General features: G+C 54.7%; 1 protein-coding gene and 1 long non-coding RNA gene across 2 annotated transcripts in view; one reads left to right on the plus strand and one right to left on the minus strand.

Annotated features, from left to right (window-relative positions):
- LOC145514126 (uncharacterized) overlaps nucleotides 1-16,567 on the plus strand; it is a 196,427-nt gene that overhangs the window by 146,333 nt on the left and 33,527 nt on the right. The window lies entirely within an intron of this gene.
- LOC145514087 (uncharacterized) lies at nucleotides 965-6,030 on the minus strand. Its single transcript, XM_081511171.1, has 3 exons — nucleotides 2,580-6,030; nucleotides 1,868-2,180; nucleotides 965-1,617 (listed from the first exon to the last, which is right to left on the minus strand). The coding sequence occupies exons 1-3, from the start codon at nucleotides 2,814-2,816 to the stop codon at nucleotides 989-991; spliced, it is 1,179 nt and encodes a 392-aa protein (XP_081367297.1). The 5' UTR covers nucleotides 2,817-6,030; the 3' UTR covers nucleotides 965-988.

A 16,567-nucleotide genomic window follows, 5' to 3' on the forward strand; every position in this document is an offset into this window, starting at 1 on the left:
TGAAAGCCCACTGTGTGCAGATTCACGGTACACAGAGAGGAGAAGGTGGAGTCCTGCCCTGGAGGTGGGCACAGCTCACGGATGAGCCAGGCAGGCAGGCAGGCAGGCAGGGCATGAGAACACCTGAGCTGCCTTCATGAGTGAATGGTGTGGGGGCAGAGGAAGAGAAGCCGGTCTGCTCCCTCATGTGGTGCCCAGGGCAGGTTGTCCCCAGAGGAAACCCTTACGACGGTGAGGACTATCACTGCTGTTTCCCAAGGGGTTCCGTCGGTGCGTGTCTTCCCCGGAGCGGTCAGGCCGTCTCTAAAGTACACTGGCCATGGGCATTGCCTCTCCTTGGAACTTCCCATGTGTTTCTCTTTTTTATGGAACAGTGATTTTTTAGAGGGGTTCTGGGCCACAAGGTTGTTGGGTCATTTTCTAGCCTTCTGTCGTGAAGAACGCTTTCCTGGGCGTTGGGGTGGTTTGTTGTTCCAGCTCCCTTTCTTGGCTTCTTTTGGGAGCTGGTGCAACAAGAGGAGCTCAGCCTCTGCCTTCTGGCTGAGATGTCACCCTTCAAACAGCAATGCCTGCCTGGAGATAATGATGGCATTTGCCAAAAGGGCTTCGTTTGGCACATGATATCTTGAAAGGACGTACACCGTCCTTTCAGCTATCAAAGGCTAGTTCAAATGACATACAAATGAGAACTCTCCAATGGAGTCTTACAGTAGGTGGAGAGTCCGAAAAAAACTCCTTCAGTCATTTCACTGAGAGTCATTGATTGGGGACACCAAGAATATAGGAAGGAATGCAGAAAGAAAAGATGAAATTGTGTTCAGGATCGGGGGGAGGGATGAACAGGGCGTGCTTGCCTTGAATCCAGGCTTTGTTGGGGGGTGGGGCATAAAGATCGAACGGGTCTGAAACTACAAAGTGGGATGGTAACACAGTATCACCAGAGTTACACAACAGTGTTCCCAAATTGCAACAATGATGAAAAAGTTTACTAATCCCAACTTAACCAAGAGAAATACAGGAAACCATACACAAAATAAAACATCACCAGAAAGGTGGAAACAAACCAAATGCAAAGCAGTTCAGGGGAAAGGAACTCCATGTCCCCTGGGGGCAGACCGAGTTGCCGGCGTCCACGGTGAGCAGACAGGGATGGAGGCTGCAGAGCCGACCGCTCCCCTGGACGTGGTGTTTCCGGCAAGGGCTCTGGGTCTCTGCCCAGAGCGGGGGCTCGTTCTTCCTGCAGGGGCGAGTGAGTCATCGTCGGCGTCTGGGTGTTGCGCGGGAGCCAGGGCAGGCTCTCCCTGCCGAGGCGGTGACTCCTCCTCTGCCTCGGGTTCTCCTGCCAAAGCCCGAGCAGGTACAGGTGCACGTGGAGGTGGAGGTTCTGGCTGAGGGGGTGGGACATCAGTGCCTGGGGCTGGGGGCCCTGCAGGCACGGAGATCCGATCTGCCCGGTGTGCTGGCCAGTACCCAGCTGGCCTGGTGTCTCTGCGAGGGCAAGTCTCGGTTCTCCATCTGGCCTCGGTGGATCCCTGGGTCCTGCACCTGGAGCCACCACCTCTGTAGGGACAGGTCTGGGAAGTAGAGCCTGGTTCCAGTTGGAGGCCAGTGCTAGAGCTGGGGGAGAAGCAAAGTTTGCCCACAGGCCAGCCTTGGCATGTGCGTATCCCGGGACAGAAAGCTTCCAAGAGATTCCCAAAGAATACCCAGGGTCGGATGTCTTTTGGGACTGAAGTGTGCAAGATGGGGGTGGGGGTGTGAGGCCAGCGCTTGCTGCAGGCCCAGCAGCATCTTTCGGGGACTCGTCCGTGTGTAGCTCAGCACCCCCTCCCCACACACTCCCGTGCACCAGCCCCAGCGTCCTCACCTCTGTGCTCTGGCGTGCTGGGCTCCAGGTCCTCCTGCTGCCTCAGAGGCCGGGGTTCTCGGGACTCTGGGTCGGAGCCGGGTGTGCTGAGCTCCGTGGCAGCCTCAGACTGGGCCGCCGGGTGTATCCTGTGCGGTGTCTCGGCAGCAGGCCTTCCCCGCCTCCGCTTCGCCCCCGGTGGGGCTGATGCCTCCGTGGGCACGCTCACCTGGAGCCTGCACTGGGCCTCACGGGCGGGGGGGTGGTGCTCCGACCCCTCCCTCCGGGAGGTGGACCGGGTGTCCCCGTCCTCGGCCTCATCACGTGGGAAGCTCTGCAACGACAGTGACCGTCAGCCAGCCGTGCTGGGAGTTTTCCGAGCTGGGCCTGGCCAGTGGAGCCGCTGCTTCTGCCTGCTCGAACTTCTCTTCCCAGAAGGGTCAGAGACGTGTGTCTGCTCAGATCCCCACCCGGGAGGAAAGAGACCCACCTGAGGGTGTGAGGTCAGCCTGGGCGGCCGGCGCTTCCCGCACTCTACCCATCCCACCCAGCCTGCTCTCCCCTGGGTTGTGGACACAACTTGTCCGCAGGCTTCTGACCCCACATCCGCCTGGGCTTCCTTGAGGGAGACACACCCCGAGAAACCCGCATCCACACACACAGGCAAAGGACCCGGTGTTTCCGGGTGGCATGGGAGAGGTGGCCTGGCCCCGCCTGGGGCTCCCCGTGTTACCTTTCTGTTTCTCCGGGCAAAGGGCCAGAGGCCTCTCGGGGGTGCCCTGAGCCAACGTCGACAGGGTGCCCACGCACACTGCCTGTGAGCTCTCCTGAGGCACCGGCCTCTGGGCAGGGGCAAACAGCAGAACATCCTGGCAGCAAGTGATCTGGCTGGGGGCTCCTCTCCGCTCTGGAGGCCTGGATACCCGGGTTGCGGGTTCTGTTGGGTTCTGTTGCCGGCAGGTGACATCATTTCCTGGGGTTCGTGCTGAGGTCCCTTCCCCAAAACTTCGCAAGGGAATCTCTGGGTTTCTGACTGCTCGACCACCCCCTTTAGGCCATGTGCAGGCACAGTGACAGCCACACAGCCCAGCCCACAGCCCTGGGGAGGCCTGGGTGCAGCCAGGGCCTGAGCTCCGAGGACCCCGCTGCTCTCAGACCAGGCTCCTTCTTCTCATAAGTGGTGTGGCCCTGGACAAGCATATGCCCCTCAGGGTTTCCCCGGTCTCTCCATCTGCAGAGTGGGGGTCATTCTCCCATCTGTTTCCTAGGTCTGTCGGCCTACGAGCAGCTCCATGCCTTTCCACCTGGGGCTGATATCACGTGGAGCTTGTGCGCTGAGACTTCAGAAAGAAAGACTCCATCCAGGGCTGACACAGCACAGAATGGGGCAGAACGAGGCCTGGATGCACCGTGGTACCCAGGAAAAGGCACTCCCCCTCCTGACTGTTTTGAGACCCCGCATGCAAGTTGGAGGACCGAAAGGAAGACTCGAAGGTCTCCCTCTCTGATAGAAAAGAGTAGCCAACTTTCTGGTCCTCTGTTTCCATTGAGATTCTGTTCAAGTGTCCCAGCTCGGCTTCTGCGGGTGGCTGAGCTTCTAATGGCTCCCTGCGTTCTTGTCTTTTCCTCTCCAAACCTTCCGTCCGTTTCCCCCTTCTGGGGTGGATGGGCGCTGTCATTGCTTCTACCTTCGAGACAGATTGATGAAAAGTCTGGACCATCGACTCCTTTCCTCTCTTTGGTTCCGTGTCTCTCTCTGGCTGTGTCCCTCTCTTTTCCTTTCTCGATTCAGTCTGTGTCTTCCTCTTTCTCTCTCGTGTGTGGATGGATGGATGCTAGGAATGCACATGTATATGATTAGATGAGGGTTATGTTTTAGGGATAGGTTAGAGGGAGAGAAAGGCTTTAGGTCGGAGTTGGTCATGGGGGAAGGGTCAAGGGTGGTGGTGGTGTTTCTTGGAATCTGAGTGCTGTGCATTCTTCGTCTCTTTCCATATGAACCCCTTCTCAGATACACCACTTGCAAGGAGTCTCTCATGTTCCGTTTCCTATCTTTTGCATTTGTGAATGCTTAGCTTCTCTGTTGTGAAGAGGTTCCATTGGATGGATACCCATTGGTGTACTTGGTTTCCCTCTTTCCCTTACTTGAAGAGACCCATTTCTACCTCCGCCCAGCAAATGGCAAGGAGACTCTGATGTTAAGGAGCCTTTGACCTACGCTTCTTTCTAGCTATCTCATGACATCAGTCTTTAGGGTGAGGTTTTTCCCCGATATTGAGGTGGTGTGAGATCAAAACCAATAGCGTTCTTCAGATGTAGCTGTCTGGTTTTCCCATGGACATTGATTGAAGAGGCTTTCTTGTTCCCATTTGGATATTCTCCCCTTCTGTGTCAGAGATGAGTTGACCTTGGATGCCGGGGTTTGTTTCTGGACCCTCAACTTTATTCCATCGATCTGGATCTGTGTGTGTTGTTGTATTCCCAATAGCATACTGTCCTGCTGCTGCCGCTGCGGCTAAGTCACTTCAGTCGTGTCTGACTCTGCGCGACCCCATGGCCTGCAGCCTACCAGGCTCCTCCGTCCAGGGCATTTTCCAGGCAAGAGTACTGGAGTGGGTCGCCATCGCCTTCTCCGATACTCTCCTGAGGATCCTAGTTTGGTCGTCTAATTTCCTTTCACACAACCTTGGACGTCCGTATCGGGGCTTTTTCGTCGGATTGTATTGACAATTTAGGCTCTTTTCTGTTTCCGTAACCCCTTTTGCAATTCTTTGTTCGGTGCGAACATGCATTGGCATTTTGGGAGGAATAGCATCGAAGCTGTGGATTGCCTTGTGGGGCTGTGACATCATTTTCCCAATAGGAATTCTTTCAAGCCCTGAGCACAGCTTCTCTTTCCAGTGATTGGTGTGGGCTTGATCTTCTTTCTTCCATCTCTCGCCGTTTTGTGAGAACAGGTCCTTCCTTCCCTTCTGGGTTAGATGGACTCGTGGGTATCACTTCAGTGAATGGCATTGTCAGTGGGGGTGATAATTCCCTTCTCATTGGAAGACTTTGCGGTGAGTATTAGAAGTGCAAGTGATTTCTCTTCCCCTTCCTCCCTGTCCATCTCTCAGAGCCACCGGGAAACAGAGGCCTCATCCAGGGTCACACAGGCCTGAGGGAGTGCAACTAGACTGTTGTTTCTTCAGGCCCTCAGTGCTGGACATCATCCGGGATACTCTGTGTGTGTCTTCCTCAGTCTGGCGTCCCTTCAGACCTTTCCCTAGTTTTCACAGGCTTGTTGTGTTGGTGTTCTTTGTCTGTTTGGAGACACGTCCTTGAGAAGCTTTGTGTTTCCACTCATTCGTCTCGCGATGTATGACCTGTCTTTTGCTTTTGTAATGAGGTCTTTCCCACGGTAGATATCTTTGATTTTGCAAAGTCCACTGTATTCTCTGGGTTGTTTTGTGGACTGCCTTTTAGTTTTGTGTGTGAAGACTCAAAGCACGTGTCCGGTTTCTGCTCATTGTTCTTCTAGATTTGTGACAAGTTTTCATGGAAACTTTGTCTAGGGATAACTGGAAGTGAACTCGGTGTAAGGTGTCAAGTCTCCATCTCCATTCATGTCATGCCCTGCAGTTTCCAATTCCCTGTTCCTGAGTGGTTTTGGAGACCTTGTGGGAAGTTTGGTTGCATCGGAGTTTGCATTTCCACCTTGAGTAGATTCACACTGTTCTGCCCTCAGGGACACTGTCAAGGGGGAGTGAGGAGCAGCCTGCACTTGCAGCAGTGACCACACGGTGGGGCGAGTGCTGCTGTCCCCTCTGGGAGCCCCAGGCCACAGGCATCCCAGTGAGGAGCCAGCTCTGTGCTCAGCTGAAAGGAGTTATTCTCTCAGGAGCCTCTGAGCCCTTGCCTTTGGATCACCCAGGGTGGGCATTTACTGTGACAGAAAAAAATTGCCCTGAATTCCATGGACGGAAGAGCCTGGCTGTGTAGAGTTCGTGAGTTGCCGTGAATCAGACACAACTGAGGACACAAAAACTCAATAGACTAAAACACTTTTTGGGGGTGGGGGGAGTGAAAGGGGGTGATGTGGGGTTTTTTGTCTTATATAATAGCCAAGGGAAATCTAGTTTAAACCTAAATTCACATAGATGGGAAAGGTATAGCTCTCCGTCACCCTATTAAAAAAAAAAAAAAAAAAACGACTTAACTTTTCTGAAAGTTTATTTAGTAGCTTCCTTGAGCAGTTCATTGTGAAGCTTTTTTTTTTTTTTTCTGTGACATTGGCCTCATTAAAAAGTACGGTTTGCGTTTACTGGATAATTTTGTTCATTGGTTTGTTAGGGAATCTTGGTAATATCTGAGTTTCCTGGGGAGCATGGTCACATGACCTGGCCCTGGCCAATCGGTGCGTTCCACCTCCCTGGCCACTGTGATTGGCTCCGGACTGGGGCAGTGCCCAATCGGGGCCCAGGGCCGGGCCTCACGTTGGAAGCCAGGGGAAGACGAGCTCTCGTCCTGCTGGGGTAGGGGAAGGGGTGGGGCCGGGGGAGGTCAGGCTCCAGCAGTGGGAGGGGCTTGAGGTCCACCTGCGGCAGTTGGTGACCTTCCTGCTCCCCTCAGGGCAGAGCCGCCGGCCTGAGAATGAGGGCGCTGCTGAGCCCAGGGGCTGGGATGGCCCGTTGCTGCTGTGGTCCCAGAGCTCCACCCGAGACCTGAGGGAGGCCGTCTGCCCGTGAGTCCTCTCCCGCTTGTCTGTCAGCTTGTTTGAAGCATGCTGGGTTTTCTGCCCAGCTGGCTATGGGGAGTCCCTGGAAATGCAAGGGTGTGGGTTTTGGCAGACTTCAGGGAAGACATGCCAGATGAGCCTGGGAGACTCCAGCTTAATCTGGATTCAGGAGATATCTCTTCGGGCCAGCTAGTAATTGTAGGATAAGCCTAATGAGTCTTCACAGGATGAAGAGAGTAACGTGCCAAGGTAGCAATCGATGTCCTCCTTCGAGAGGATGAAGCTGGTGCTCAGAGAAGGGGGGAACTTGGCCACAGCAAGGAGGTGTGCACCCAGACAGAACCCCCAGATCCGGCCATTTGAGCTCAGGGAGGCCAGTGGTGTGGCTTGTCCCTGTGGCAGGGGCCGAGGCACGCAGCCCACCCTGATTCCTGTGGGGGCCTGACTTGGGAAGTGCCATCTGGTAGCTTTGAGACTCACCAAACCAAATTGCACTGGAGAGAGGAAGGACACCTTCCTTCATCCACCCCCCACCCCCGCCGGATTCCCACATACCCTGACCCCTTTCTCTGGATTTCGGAGCCATTTCCAGAGTCCCGCTCATATGACCTCATTCGAAGTGCACTGTGGACGAGCTGCCATGTGCAGCTGCTACCACAGCAGCCAAGGGCTTTAGCTCCCGAGTACCTCCCTTCCTTTGGAACTTGGGGGCCCTCTACTCCCCACTTGCACACCACAGACCTTTGCTGAGGATTGTGGGGACCCTCACTCAGTTTGCAGCACGTTGTAGCCATCCCTGTCCTCTCAATACCTCCCTTGCAACTCAGCTTGTGAGCTCCTTTGGAGCAGCGTGGCCCACCTGGCTGCAACGGAAGAGACACAGCTGACAGGGAAACAACAGCTTAGATCTGACAGCCGGAAAGCTCTGTCAAAAGGGACCTCCCTCTTCACACCGTAGAGGCTGTAGGAGCCGCCAGGGTTTGGGAACCAGTGCTGGGGCCAAAATGACTCCAGAGCTGTTTTCCTTCCTGGGGAGGGTTCTGGCTCCAGTGGGAATGGCTCAAGTCTCCTAAGGTTCTGAAAGCCCACTGTGTGCAGATTCACGGTACACAGAGAGGAGAAGGTGGAGTCCTGCCCTGGAGGTGGGCACAGCTCACGGATGAGCCAGGCAGGCAGGCAGGCAGGCAGGGCATGAGAACACCTGAGCTGCCTTCATGAGTGAATGGTGTGGGGGCAGAGGAAGAGAAGCCGGTCTGCTCCCTCATGTGGTGCCCAGGGCAGGTTGTCCCCAGAGGAAACCCTTACGACGGTGAGGACTATCACTGCTGTTTCCCAAGGGGTTCCGTCGGTGCGTGTCTTCCCCGGAGCGGTCAGGCCGTCTCTAAAGTACACTGGCCATGGGCATTGCCTCTCCTTGGAACTTCCCATGTGTTTCTCTTTTTTATGGAACAGTGATTTTTTAGAGGGGTTCTGGGCCACAAGGTTGTTGGGTCATTTTCTAGCCTTCTGTCGTGAAGAACGCTTTCCTGGGCGTTGGGGTGGTTTGTTGTTCCAGCTCCCTTTCTTGGCTTCTTTTGGGAGCTGGTGCAACAAGAGGAGCTCAGCCTCTGCCTTCTGGCTGAGATGTCACCCTTCAAACAGCAATGCCTGCCTGGAGATAATGATGGCATTTGCCAAAAGGGCTTCGTTTGGCACATGATATCTTGAAAGGACGTACACCGTCCTTTCAGCTATCAAAGGCTAGTTCAAATGACATACAAATGAGAACTCTCCAATGGAGTCTTACAGTAGGTGGAGAGTCCGAAAAAAACTCCTTCAGTCATTTCACTGAGAGTCATTGATTGGGGACACCAAGAATATAGGAAGGAATGCAGAAAGAAAAGATGAAATTGTGTTCAGGATCGGGGGGAGGGATGAACAGGGCGTGCTTGCCTTGAATCCAGGCTTTGTTGGGGGGTGGGGCATAAAGATCGAAGGGGTCTGAAACTACAAAGTGGGATGGTAACACAGTATCACCAGAGTTACACAACAGTGTTCCCAAATTGCAACAATGATGAAAAAGTTTACTAATCCCAACTTAACCAAGAGAAATACAGGAAACCATACACAAAATAAAACATCACCAGAAAGGTGGAAACAAACCAAATGCAAAGCAGTTCAGGGGAAAGGAACTCCATGTCCCCTGGGGGCAGACCGAGTTGCCGGCGTCCACGGTGAGCAGACAGGGATGGAGGCTGCAGAGCCGACCGCTCCCCTGGACGTGGTGTTTCCGGCAAGGGCTCTGGGTCTCTGCCCAGAGCGGGGGCTCGTTCTTCCTGCAGGGGCGAGTGAGTCATCGTCGGCGTCTGGGTGTTGCGCGGGAGCCAGGGCAGGCTCTCCCTGCCGAGGCGGTGACTCCTCCTCTGCCTCGGGTTCTCCTGCCAAAGCCCGAGCAGGTACAGGTGCACGTGGAGGTGGAGGTTCTGGCTGAGGGGGTGGGACATCAGTGCCTGGGGCTGGGGGCCCTGCAGGCACGGAGATCCGATCTGCCCGGTGTGCTGGCCAGTACCCAGCTGGCCTGGTGTCTCTGCGAGGGCAAGTCTCGGTTCTCCATCTGGCCTCGGTGGATCCCTGGGTCCTGCACCTGGAGCCACCACCTCTGTAGGGACAGGTCTGGGAAGTAGAGCCTGGTTCCAGTTGGAGGCCAGTGCTAGAGCTGGGGGAGAAGCAAAGTTTGCCCACAGGCCAGCCTTGGCATGTGCGTATCCCGGGACAGAAAGCTTCCAAGAGATTCCCAAAGAATACCCAGGGTCGGATGTCTTTTGGGACTGAAGTGTGCAAGATGGGGGTGGGGGTGTGAGGCCAGCGCTTGCTGCAGGCCCAGCAGCATCTTTCGGGGACTCGTCCGTGTGTAGCTCAGCACCCCCTCCCCACACACTCCCGTGCACCAGCCCCAGCGTCCTCACCTCTGTGCTCTGGCGTGCTGGGCTCCAGGTCCTCCTGCTGCCTCAGAGGCCGGGGTTCTCGGGACTCTGGGTCGGAGCCGGGTGTGCTGAGCTCCGTGGCAGCCTCAGACTGGGCCGCCGGGTGTATCCTGGGCGGTGTCTCGGCAGCAGGCCTTCCCCGCCTCCGCTTCGCCCCCGGTGGGGCTGATGCCTCCGTGGGCACGCTCACCTGGAGCCTGCACTGGGCCTCACGGGCGGGGGGGTGGTGCTCCGACCCCTCCCTCCGGGAGGTGGACGGGGTGTCCCCGTCCTCGGCCTCATCACGTGGGAAGCTCTGCAACGACAGTGACCGTCAGCCAGCCGTGCTGGGAGTTTTCCGAGCTGGGCCTGGCCAGTGGAGCCGCTGCTTCTGCCTGCTCGAACTTCTCTTCCCAGAAGGGTCAGAGACGTGTGTCTGCTCAGATCCCCACCCGGGAGGAAAGAGACCCACCTGAGGGTGTGAGGTCAGCCTGGGCGGCCGGCGCTGCCCGCACTCTCCCCATCCCACCCAGCCTGCTCTCCCCTGGGGTGTGGACACAACTTGTCCGCAGGCTTCTGACCCCACATCCGCCTGGGCTTCCTTGAGGGAGACACACCCCGAGAAACCCGCATCCACACACACAGGCAAAGGACCCGGTGTTTCCGGGTGGCATGGGAGAGGTGGCCCGGCCCCGCCTGGGGCTCCCCGTGTTACCTTTCTGTTTCTCCGGGCAAAGGGCCAGAGGCCTCTCGGGGGTGCCCTGAGCCAACGTCAACAGGGTGCCCACGCACACTGCCTGTGAGCTCTCCTGAGGCCCCGGCCTCTGGGCAGGGGCAAACAGCAGAACATCCTGGCAGCAAGTGATATGGCTGGGGGCTCCTCTCCGCTCTGGAGGCCTGGATACCCGGGTTGCGGGTTCTGTTGGGTTCTGTTGCCGGCAGGTGACATCATTTCCTGGGGTTCGTGCTGAGGTCCCTTCCCCAAAACTTCGCAAGGGAATCTCTGGGTTTCTGACTGCTCGACCACCCCCCTTAGGCCATGTGCAGGCACAGTGACAGCCACACAGCCCAGCCCACAGCCCTGGGGAGGCCTGGGTGCAGCCAGGGCCTGAGCTCCGAGGACCCCGCTGCTCTCAGACCAGGCTCCTTCTTCTCGTAAGAGGTGTGGCCCTGGACAAGCATATGCCCCTCAGGGTTTCCCCGGTCTCTCCATCTGCAGAGTGGGGGTCATTCTCCCATCTGTTTCCTAGGTCTGTCGGCCTACGAGCAGCTCCATGCCTTTCCACCTGGGGCTGATATCACGTGGAGCTTGTGCGCTGAGACTTCAGAAAGAAAGACTCCATCCAGGGCTGACACAGCACAGAATGGGGCAGAACGAGGCCTGGATGCGCCGTGGTACCCAGGAAAAGGCACTCCCCCTCCTGACTGTTTTGAGACCCCGCATGCAAGTTGGAGGACCGAAAGGAAGACTCGAAGGTCTCCCTCTCTGATAGAAAAGAGTAGCCAACTTTCTGGTCCTCTGTTTCCATTGAGATTCTGTTCAAGTGTCCCAGCTCGGCTTCTGCGGGTGGCTGAGCTTCTAATGGCTCCCTGCGTTCTTGTCTTTTCCTCTCCAAACCTTCCGTCCGTTTCCCCCTTCTGGGGTGGATGGGCGCTGTCATTGCTTCTACCTTCGAGACAGATTGATGAAAAGTCTGGACCATCGACTCCTTTCCTCTCTTTGGTTCCGTGTCTCTCTCTGGCTGTGTCCCTCTCTTTTCCTTTCTCGATTCAGTCTGTGTCTTCCTCTTTCTCTCTCGTGTGTGGATGGATGGATGCTAGGAATGCACATGTATATGATTAGATGAGGGTTATGTTTTAGGGATAGGTTAGAGGGAGAGAAAGGCTTTAGGTCGGAGTTGGTCATGGGGGAAGGGTCAAGGGTGGTGGTGGTGTTTCTTGGAATCTGAGTGCTGTGCATTCTTCGTCTCTTTCCATATGAACCCCTTCTCAGATACACCACTTGCAAGGAGTCTCTCATGTTCCGTTTCCTATCTTTTGCATTTGTGAATGCTTAGCTTCTCTGTTGTGAAGAGGTTCCATTGGATGGAAACCCATTGGTGTACTTGGTTTCCCTCTTTCCCTTACTTGAAGAGACCCATTTCTACCTCCGCCCAGCAAATGGCAAGGAGACTCTGATGATCAGGAGCCTTTGACCTACGCTTCTTTCTAGCTATCTCATGACATCAGTCTTTAGGGTGAGGTTTTTCCCCGATATTGAGGTGGTGTGAGATCAAAACCAATAGCGTTCTTCAGATGTAGCTGTCTGGTTTTCCCATGGACATTGATTGAAGAGGCTTTCTTGTTCCCATTTGGATATTCTCCCCTTCTGTGTCAGAGATGAGTTGACCTTGGATGCCGGGGTTTGTTTCTGGACCCTCAACTTTATTCCATCGATCTGGATCTGTGTGTGTTGTTGTATTCCCAATAGCATACTGTCCTGCTGCTGCCGCTGCGGCTAAGTCACTTCAGTCGTGTCTGACTCTGCGCGACCCCATGGCCTGCAGCCTACCAGGCTCCTCCGTCCAGGGCATTTTCCAGGCAAGAGTACTGGAGTGGGTCGCCATCGCCTTCTCCGATACTCTCCTGAGGATCCTAGTTTGGTCGTCTAATTTCCTTTCACACAACCTTGGACGTCCGTATCGGGGCTTTTTCGTCGGATTGTATTGACAATTTAGGCTCTTTTCTGTTTCCGTAACCCCTTTTGCAATTCTTTGTTCGGTGCGAACATGCATTGGCATTTTGGGAGGAATAGCATCGAAGCTGTGGATTGCCTTGTGGGGCTGTGACATCATTTTCCCAATAGGAATTCTTTCAAGCCCTGAGCACAGCTTCTCTTTCCAGTGATTGGTGTGGGCTTGATCTTCTTTCTTCCATCTCTCGCCGTTTTGTGAGAACAGGTCCTTCCTTCCCTTCTGGGTTAGATGGACTCGTGGGTATCACTTCAGTGAATGGCATTGTCAGTGGGGGTGATAATTCCCTTCTCATTGGAAGACTTTGCGGTGAGTATTAGAAGTGCAAGTGATTTCTCTTCCCCTTCCTCCCTGTCCATCTCTCAGAGCCACCGGGAAACAGAGGCCTCATCCAGGGTCACACAGGCCTGAGGGAGTGCAACTAGACTGTTGTTTCTTCAGGCCCTCAGTGCTGGACATCATCCGGGATACTCTGTGTGTGTCTTCCTCAGTCTGGCGTCCCTTCAGACCTTTCCCTAGTTTTCACAGGCTTGTTGTGTTGGTGTTCTTTGTCTGTTTGGAGACACGTCCTTGAGAAGCTTTGTGTTTCCACTCATTCGTCTCGCGATGTATGACCTGTCTTTTGCTTTTGTAATGAGGTCTTTCCCACGGTAGATATCTTTGATTTTGCAAAGTCCACTGTATTCTCTGGGTTGTTTTGTGGACTGCCTTTTAGTTTTGTGTGTGAAGACTCAAAGCACGTGTCCGGTTTCTGCTCATTGTTCTTCTAGATTTGTGACAAGTTTTCATGGAAACTTTGTCTAGGGATAACTGGAAGTGAACTCGGTGTAAGGTGTCAAGTCTCCATCTCCATTCATGTCATGCCCTGCAGTTTCCAATTCCCTGTTCCTGAGTGGTTTTGGAGACCTTGTGGGAAGTTTGGTTGCATCGGAGTTTGCATTTCCACCTTGAGTAGATTCACACTGTTCTGCCCTCAGGGACACTGTCAAGGGGGAGTGAGGAGCAGCCTGCACTTGCAGCAGTGACCACACGGTGGGGCGAGTGCTGCTGTTCCCTCTGGGAGCCCCAGGCCACAGGCATCCCAGTGAGGAGCCAGCTCTGTGCTCAGCTGAAAGGAGTTAGTCTCTCAGGAGCCTCTGAGCCCTTGCCTTTGGATCACCCAGGGTGGGCATTTATTGTGACAGAAAAAAATTGCCCTGAATTCCATGGACGGAAGAGCCTGGCTGTGTAGAGTTCGTGAGTTGCCGTGAATCAGACACAACTGAGGACACAAAAACTCAATAGACTAAAACACTTTTTGGGGGTGGGGGGAGTGAAAGGGGGTGATGTGGGGTTTTTTGTCTTATATAATAGCCAAGGGAAATCTAGTTTAAACCTAAATTCACATAGATGGGAAAGGTATAGCTCTCCGTCACCCTATTAAAAAAAAAAAAAAAAAAACGACTTAACTTTTCTGAAAGTTTATTTAGTAGCTTCCTTGAGCAGTTCATTGTGAAGCTTTTTTTTTTTTTTCTGTGACATTGGCCTCATTAAAAAGTACGGTTTGCGTTTACTGGATAATTTTGTTCATTGTTTTGTTAGGGAATCTTGGTAATATCTGAGTTTCCTGGGGAGCATGGTCACATGACCTGGCCCTGGCCAATCGGTGCGTTCCACCTCCCTGGCCACTGTGATTGGCTCCGGACTGGGGCAGTGCCCAATCGGGGCCCAGGGCCGGGCCTCACGTTGGAAGCCAGGGGAAGACGAGCTCTCGTCCTGCTGGGGTAGGGGAAGGGGTGGGGCCGGGGGAGGTCAGGCTCCAGCAGTGGGAGGGGCTTGAGGTCCGCCTGCGGCAGTTGGTGACCTTCCTGCTCCCCTCAGGGCAGAGCCGCCGGCCTGAGAATGAGGGCGCTGCTGAGCCCAGGGGCTGGGATGGCCCGTTGCTGCTGTGGTCCCAGAGCTCCACCCGAGACCTGAGGGAGGCCGTCTGCCCGTGAGTCCTCTCCCGCTTGTCTGTCAGCTTGTTTGAAGCATGCTGGGTTTTCTGCCCAGCTGGCTAAGGGGAGTCCCTGGAAATGCAAGGGTGTGGGTTTTGGCAGACTTCAGGGAAGACATGCCAGATGAGCCTGGGAGACTCCAGCTTAATCTGGATTCAGGAGATATCTCTTCGGGCCAGCTAGTAATTGTAGGATAAGCCTAATGAGTCTTCACAGGATGAAGAGAGTAACGTGCCAAGGTAGCAATCGATGTCCTCCTTCGAGAGGATGAAGCTGGTGCTCAGAGAAGGGGGGAACTTGGCCACAGCAAGGAGGTGTGCACCCAGACAGAACCCCCAGATCCGGCCATTTGAGCTCAGGGAGGCCAGTGGTGTGGCTTGTCCCTGTGGCAGGGGCCGAGGCACGCAGCCCACCCTGATTCCTGCGGGGGCCTGACTTGGGAAGTGCCATCTGGTAGCTTTGAGACTCACCAAACCAAATTGCACTGGAGAGAGGAAGGACACCTTCCTTCATCCACCCCCCACCCCCGCCGGATTCCCACATACCCTGACCCCTTTCTCTGGATTTTGGAGCCATTTCCAGAGTCCCGCTCATATGACCTCATTCGAAGTGCACTGTGGACGAGCTGCCATGTGCAGCTGCTACCACAGCAGCCAAGGGCTTTAGCTCCCGAGTACCTCCCTTCCTTTGGAACTTGGGGGCCCTCTACTCCCCACTTGCACACCACAGACCTTTGCTGAGGATTGTGGGGACCCTCACTCAGTTTGCAGCACGTTGTAGCCATCCCTGTCCTCTCAATACCTCCCTTGCAACTCAGCTTGTGAGCTCCTTTGGAGCAGCGTGGCCCACCTGGCTGCAACGGAAGAGACACAGCTGACAGGGAAACAACAGCTTAGATCTGACAGCCGGAAAGCTCTGTCAAAAGGGACCTCCCTCTTCACACCGTAGAGGCTGTAGGAGCCGCCAGGGTTTGGGAACCAGTGCTGGGGCCAAAATGACTCCACAGCTGTTTTCCTTCCTGGGGAGGGTTCTGGCTCCAGTGGGAATGGCTCAAGTCTCCTAAGGTTCTGAAAGCCCACTGTGTGCAGATTCACGGTACACAGAGAGGAGAAGGTGGAGTCCTGCCCTGGAGGTGGGCACAGCTCACGGATGAGCCAGGCAGGCAGGCAGGCAGGCAGGGCATGAGAACACCTGAGCTGCCTTCATGAGTGAATGGTGTGGGGGCAGAGGAAGAGAAGCCGGTCTGCTCCCTCATGTGGTGCCCAGGGCAGGTTGTCCCCAGAGGAAACCCTTACGACGGTGAGGACTATCACTGCTGTTTCCCAAGGGGTTCCGTCGGTGCGTGTCTTCCCCGGAGCGGTCAGGCCGTCTCTAAAGTACACTGGCCATGGGCATTGCCTCTCCTTGGAACTTCCCATGTGTTTCTCTTTTTTATGGAACAGTGATTTTTTAGAGGGGTTCTGGGCCACAAGGTTGTTGGGTCATTTTCTAGCCTTCTGTCGTGAAGAACGCTTTCCTGGGCGTTGGGGTGGTTTGTTGTTCCAGCTCCCTTTCTTGGCTTCTTTTGGGAGCTGGTGCAACAAGAGGAGCTCAGCCTCTGCCTTCTGGCTGAGATGTCACCCTTCAAACAGCAATGCCTGCCTGGAGATAATGATGGCATTTGCCAAAAGGGCTTCGTTTGGCACATGATATCTTGAAAGGACGTACACCGTCCTTTCAGCTATCAAAGGCTAGTTCAAATGACATACAAATGAGAACTCTCCAATGGAGTCTTACAGTAGGTGGAGAGTCCGAAAAAAACTCCTTCAGTCATTTCACTGAGAGTCATTGATTGGGGACACCAAGAATATAGGAAGGAATGCAGAAAGAAAAGATGAAATTGTGTTCAGGATCGGGGGGAGGGATGAACAGGGCGTGCTTGCCTTGAATCCAGGCTTTGTTGGGGGGTGGGGCATAAAGATCGAACGGGTCTGAAACTACAAAGTGGGATGGTAACACAGTATCACCAGAGTTACACAACAGTGTTCCCAAATTGCAACAATGATGAAAAAGTTTACTAATCCCAACTTAACCAAGAGAAATACAGGAAACCATACACAAAATAAAACATCACCAGAAAGGTGGAAACAAACCAAATGCAAAGCAGTTCAGGGGAAAGGAACTCCATGTCCCCTGGGGGCAGACCGAGTTGCCGGCGTCCACGGTGAGCAGACAGGGATGGAGGCTGCAGAGCCGACCGCTCCCCTGGACGTGGTGTTTCCGGCAAGGGCTCTGGGTCTCTGCCCAGAGCGGGGGCTCGTTCTTCCTGCAGGGGCGAGTGAGTCATCGTCGGCGTCTGGGTGTTGCGCGGGAGC

The sequence above is a fragment of the Giraffa tippelskirchi genome, chromosome 7, assembly GCF_054371585.1.
Source record: "Giraffa tippelskirchi isolate mGirTip1 chromosome 7, T2T-mGirTip1v1.2.pri, whole genome shotgun sequence".
NCBI lineage: Eukaryota > Metazoa > Chordata > Mammalia > Artiodactyla > Giraffidae > Giraffa > Giraffa tippelskirchi.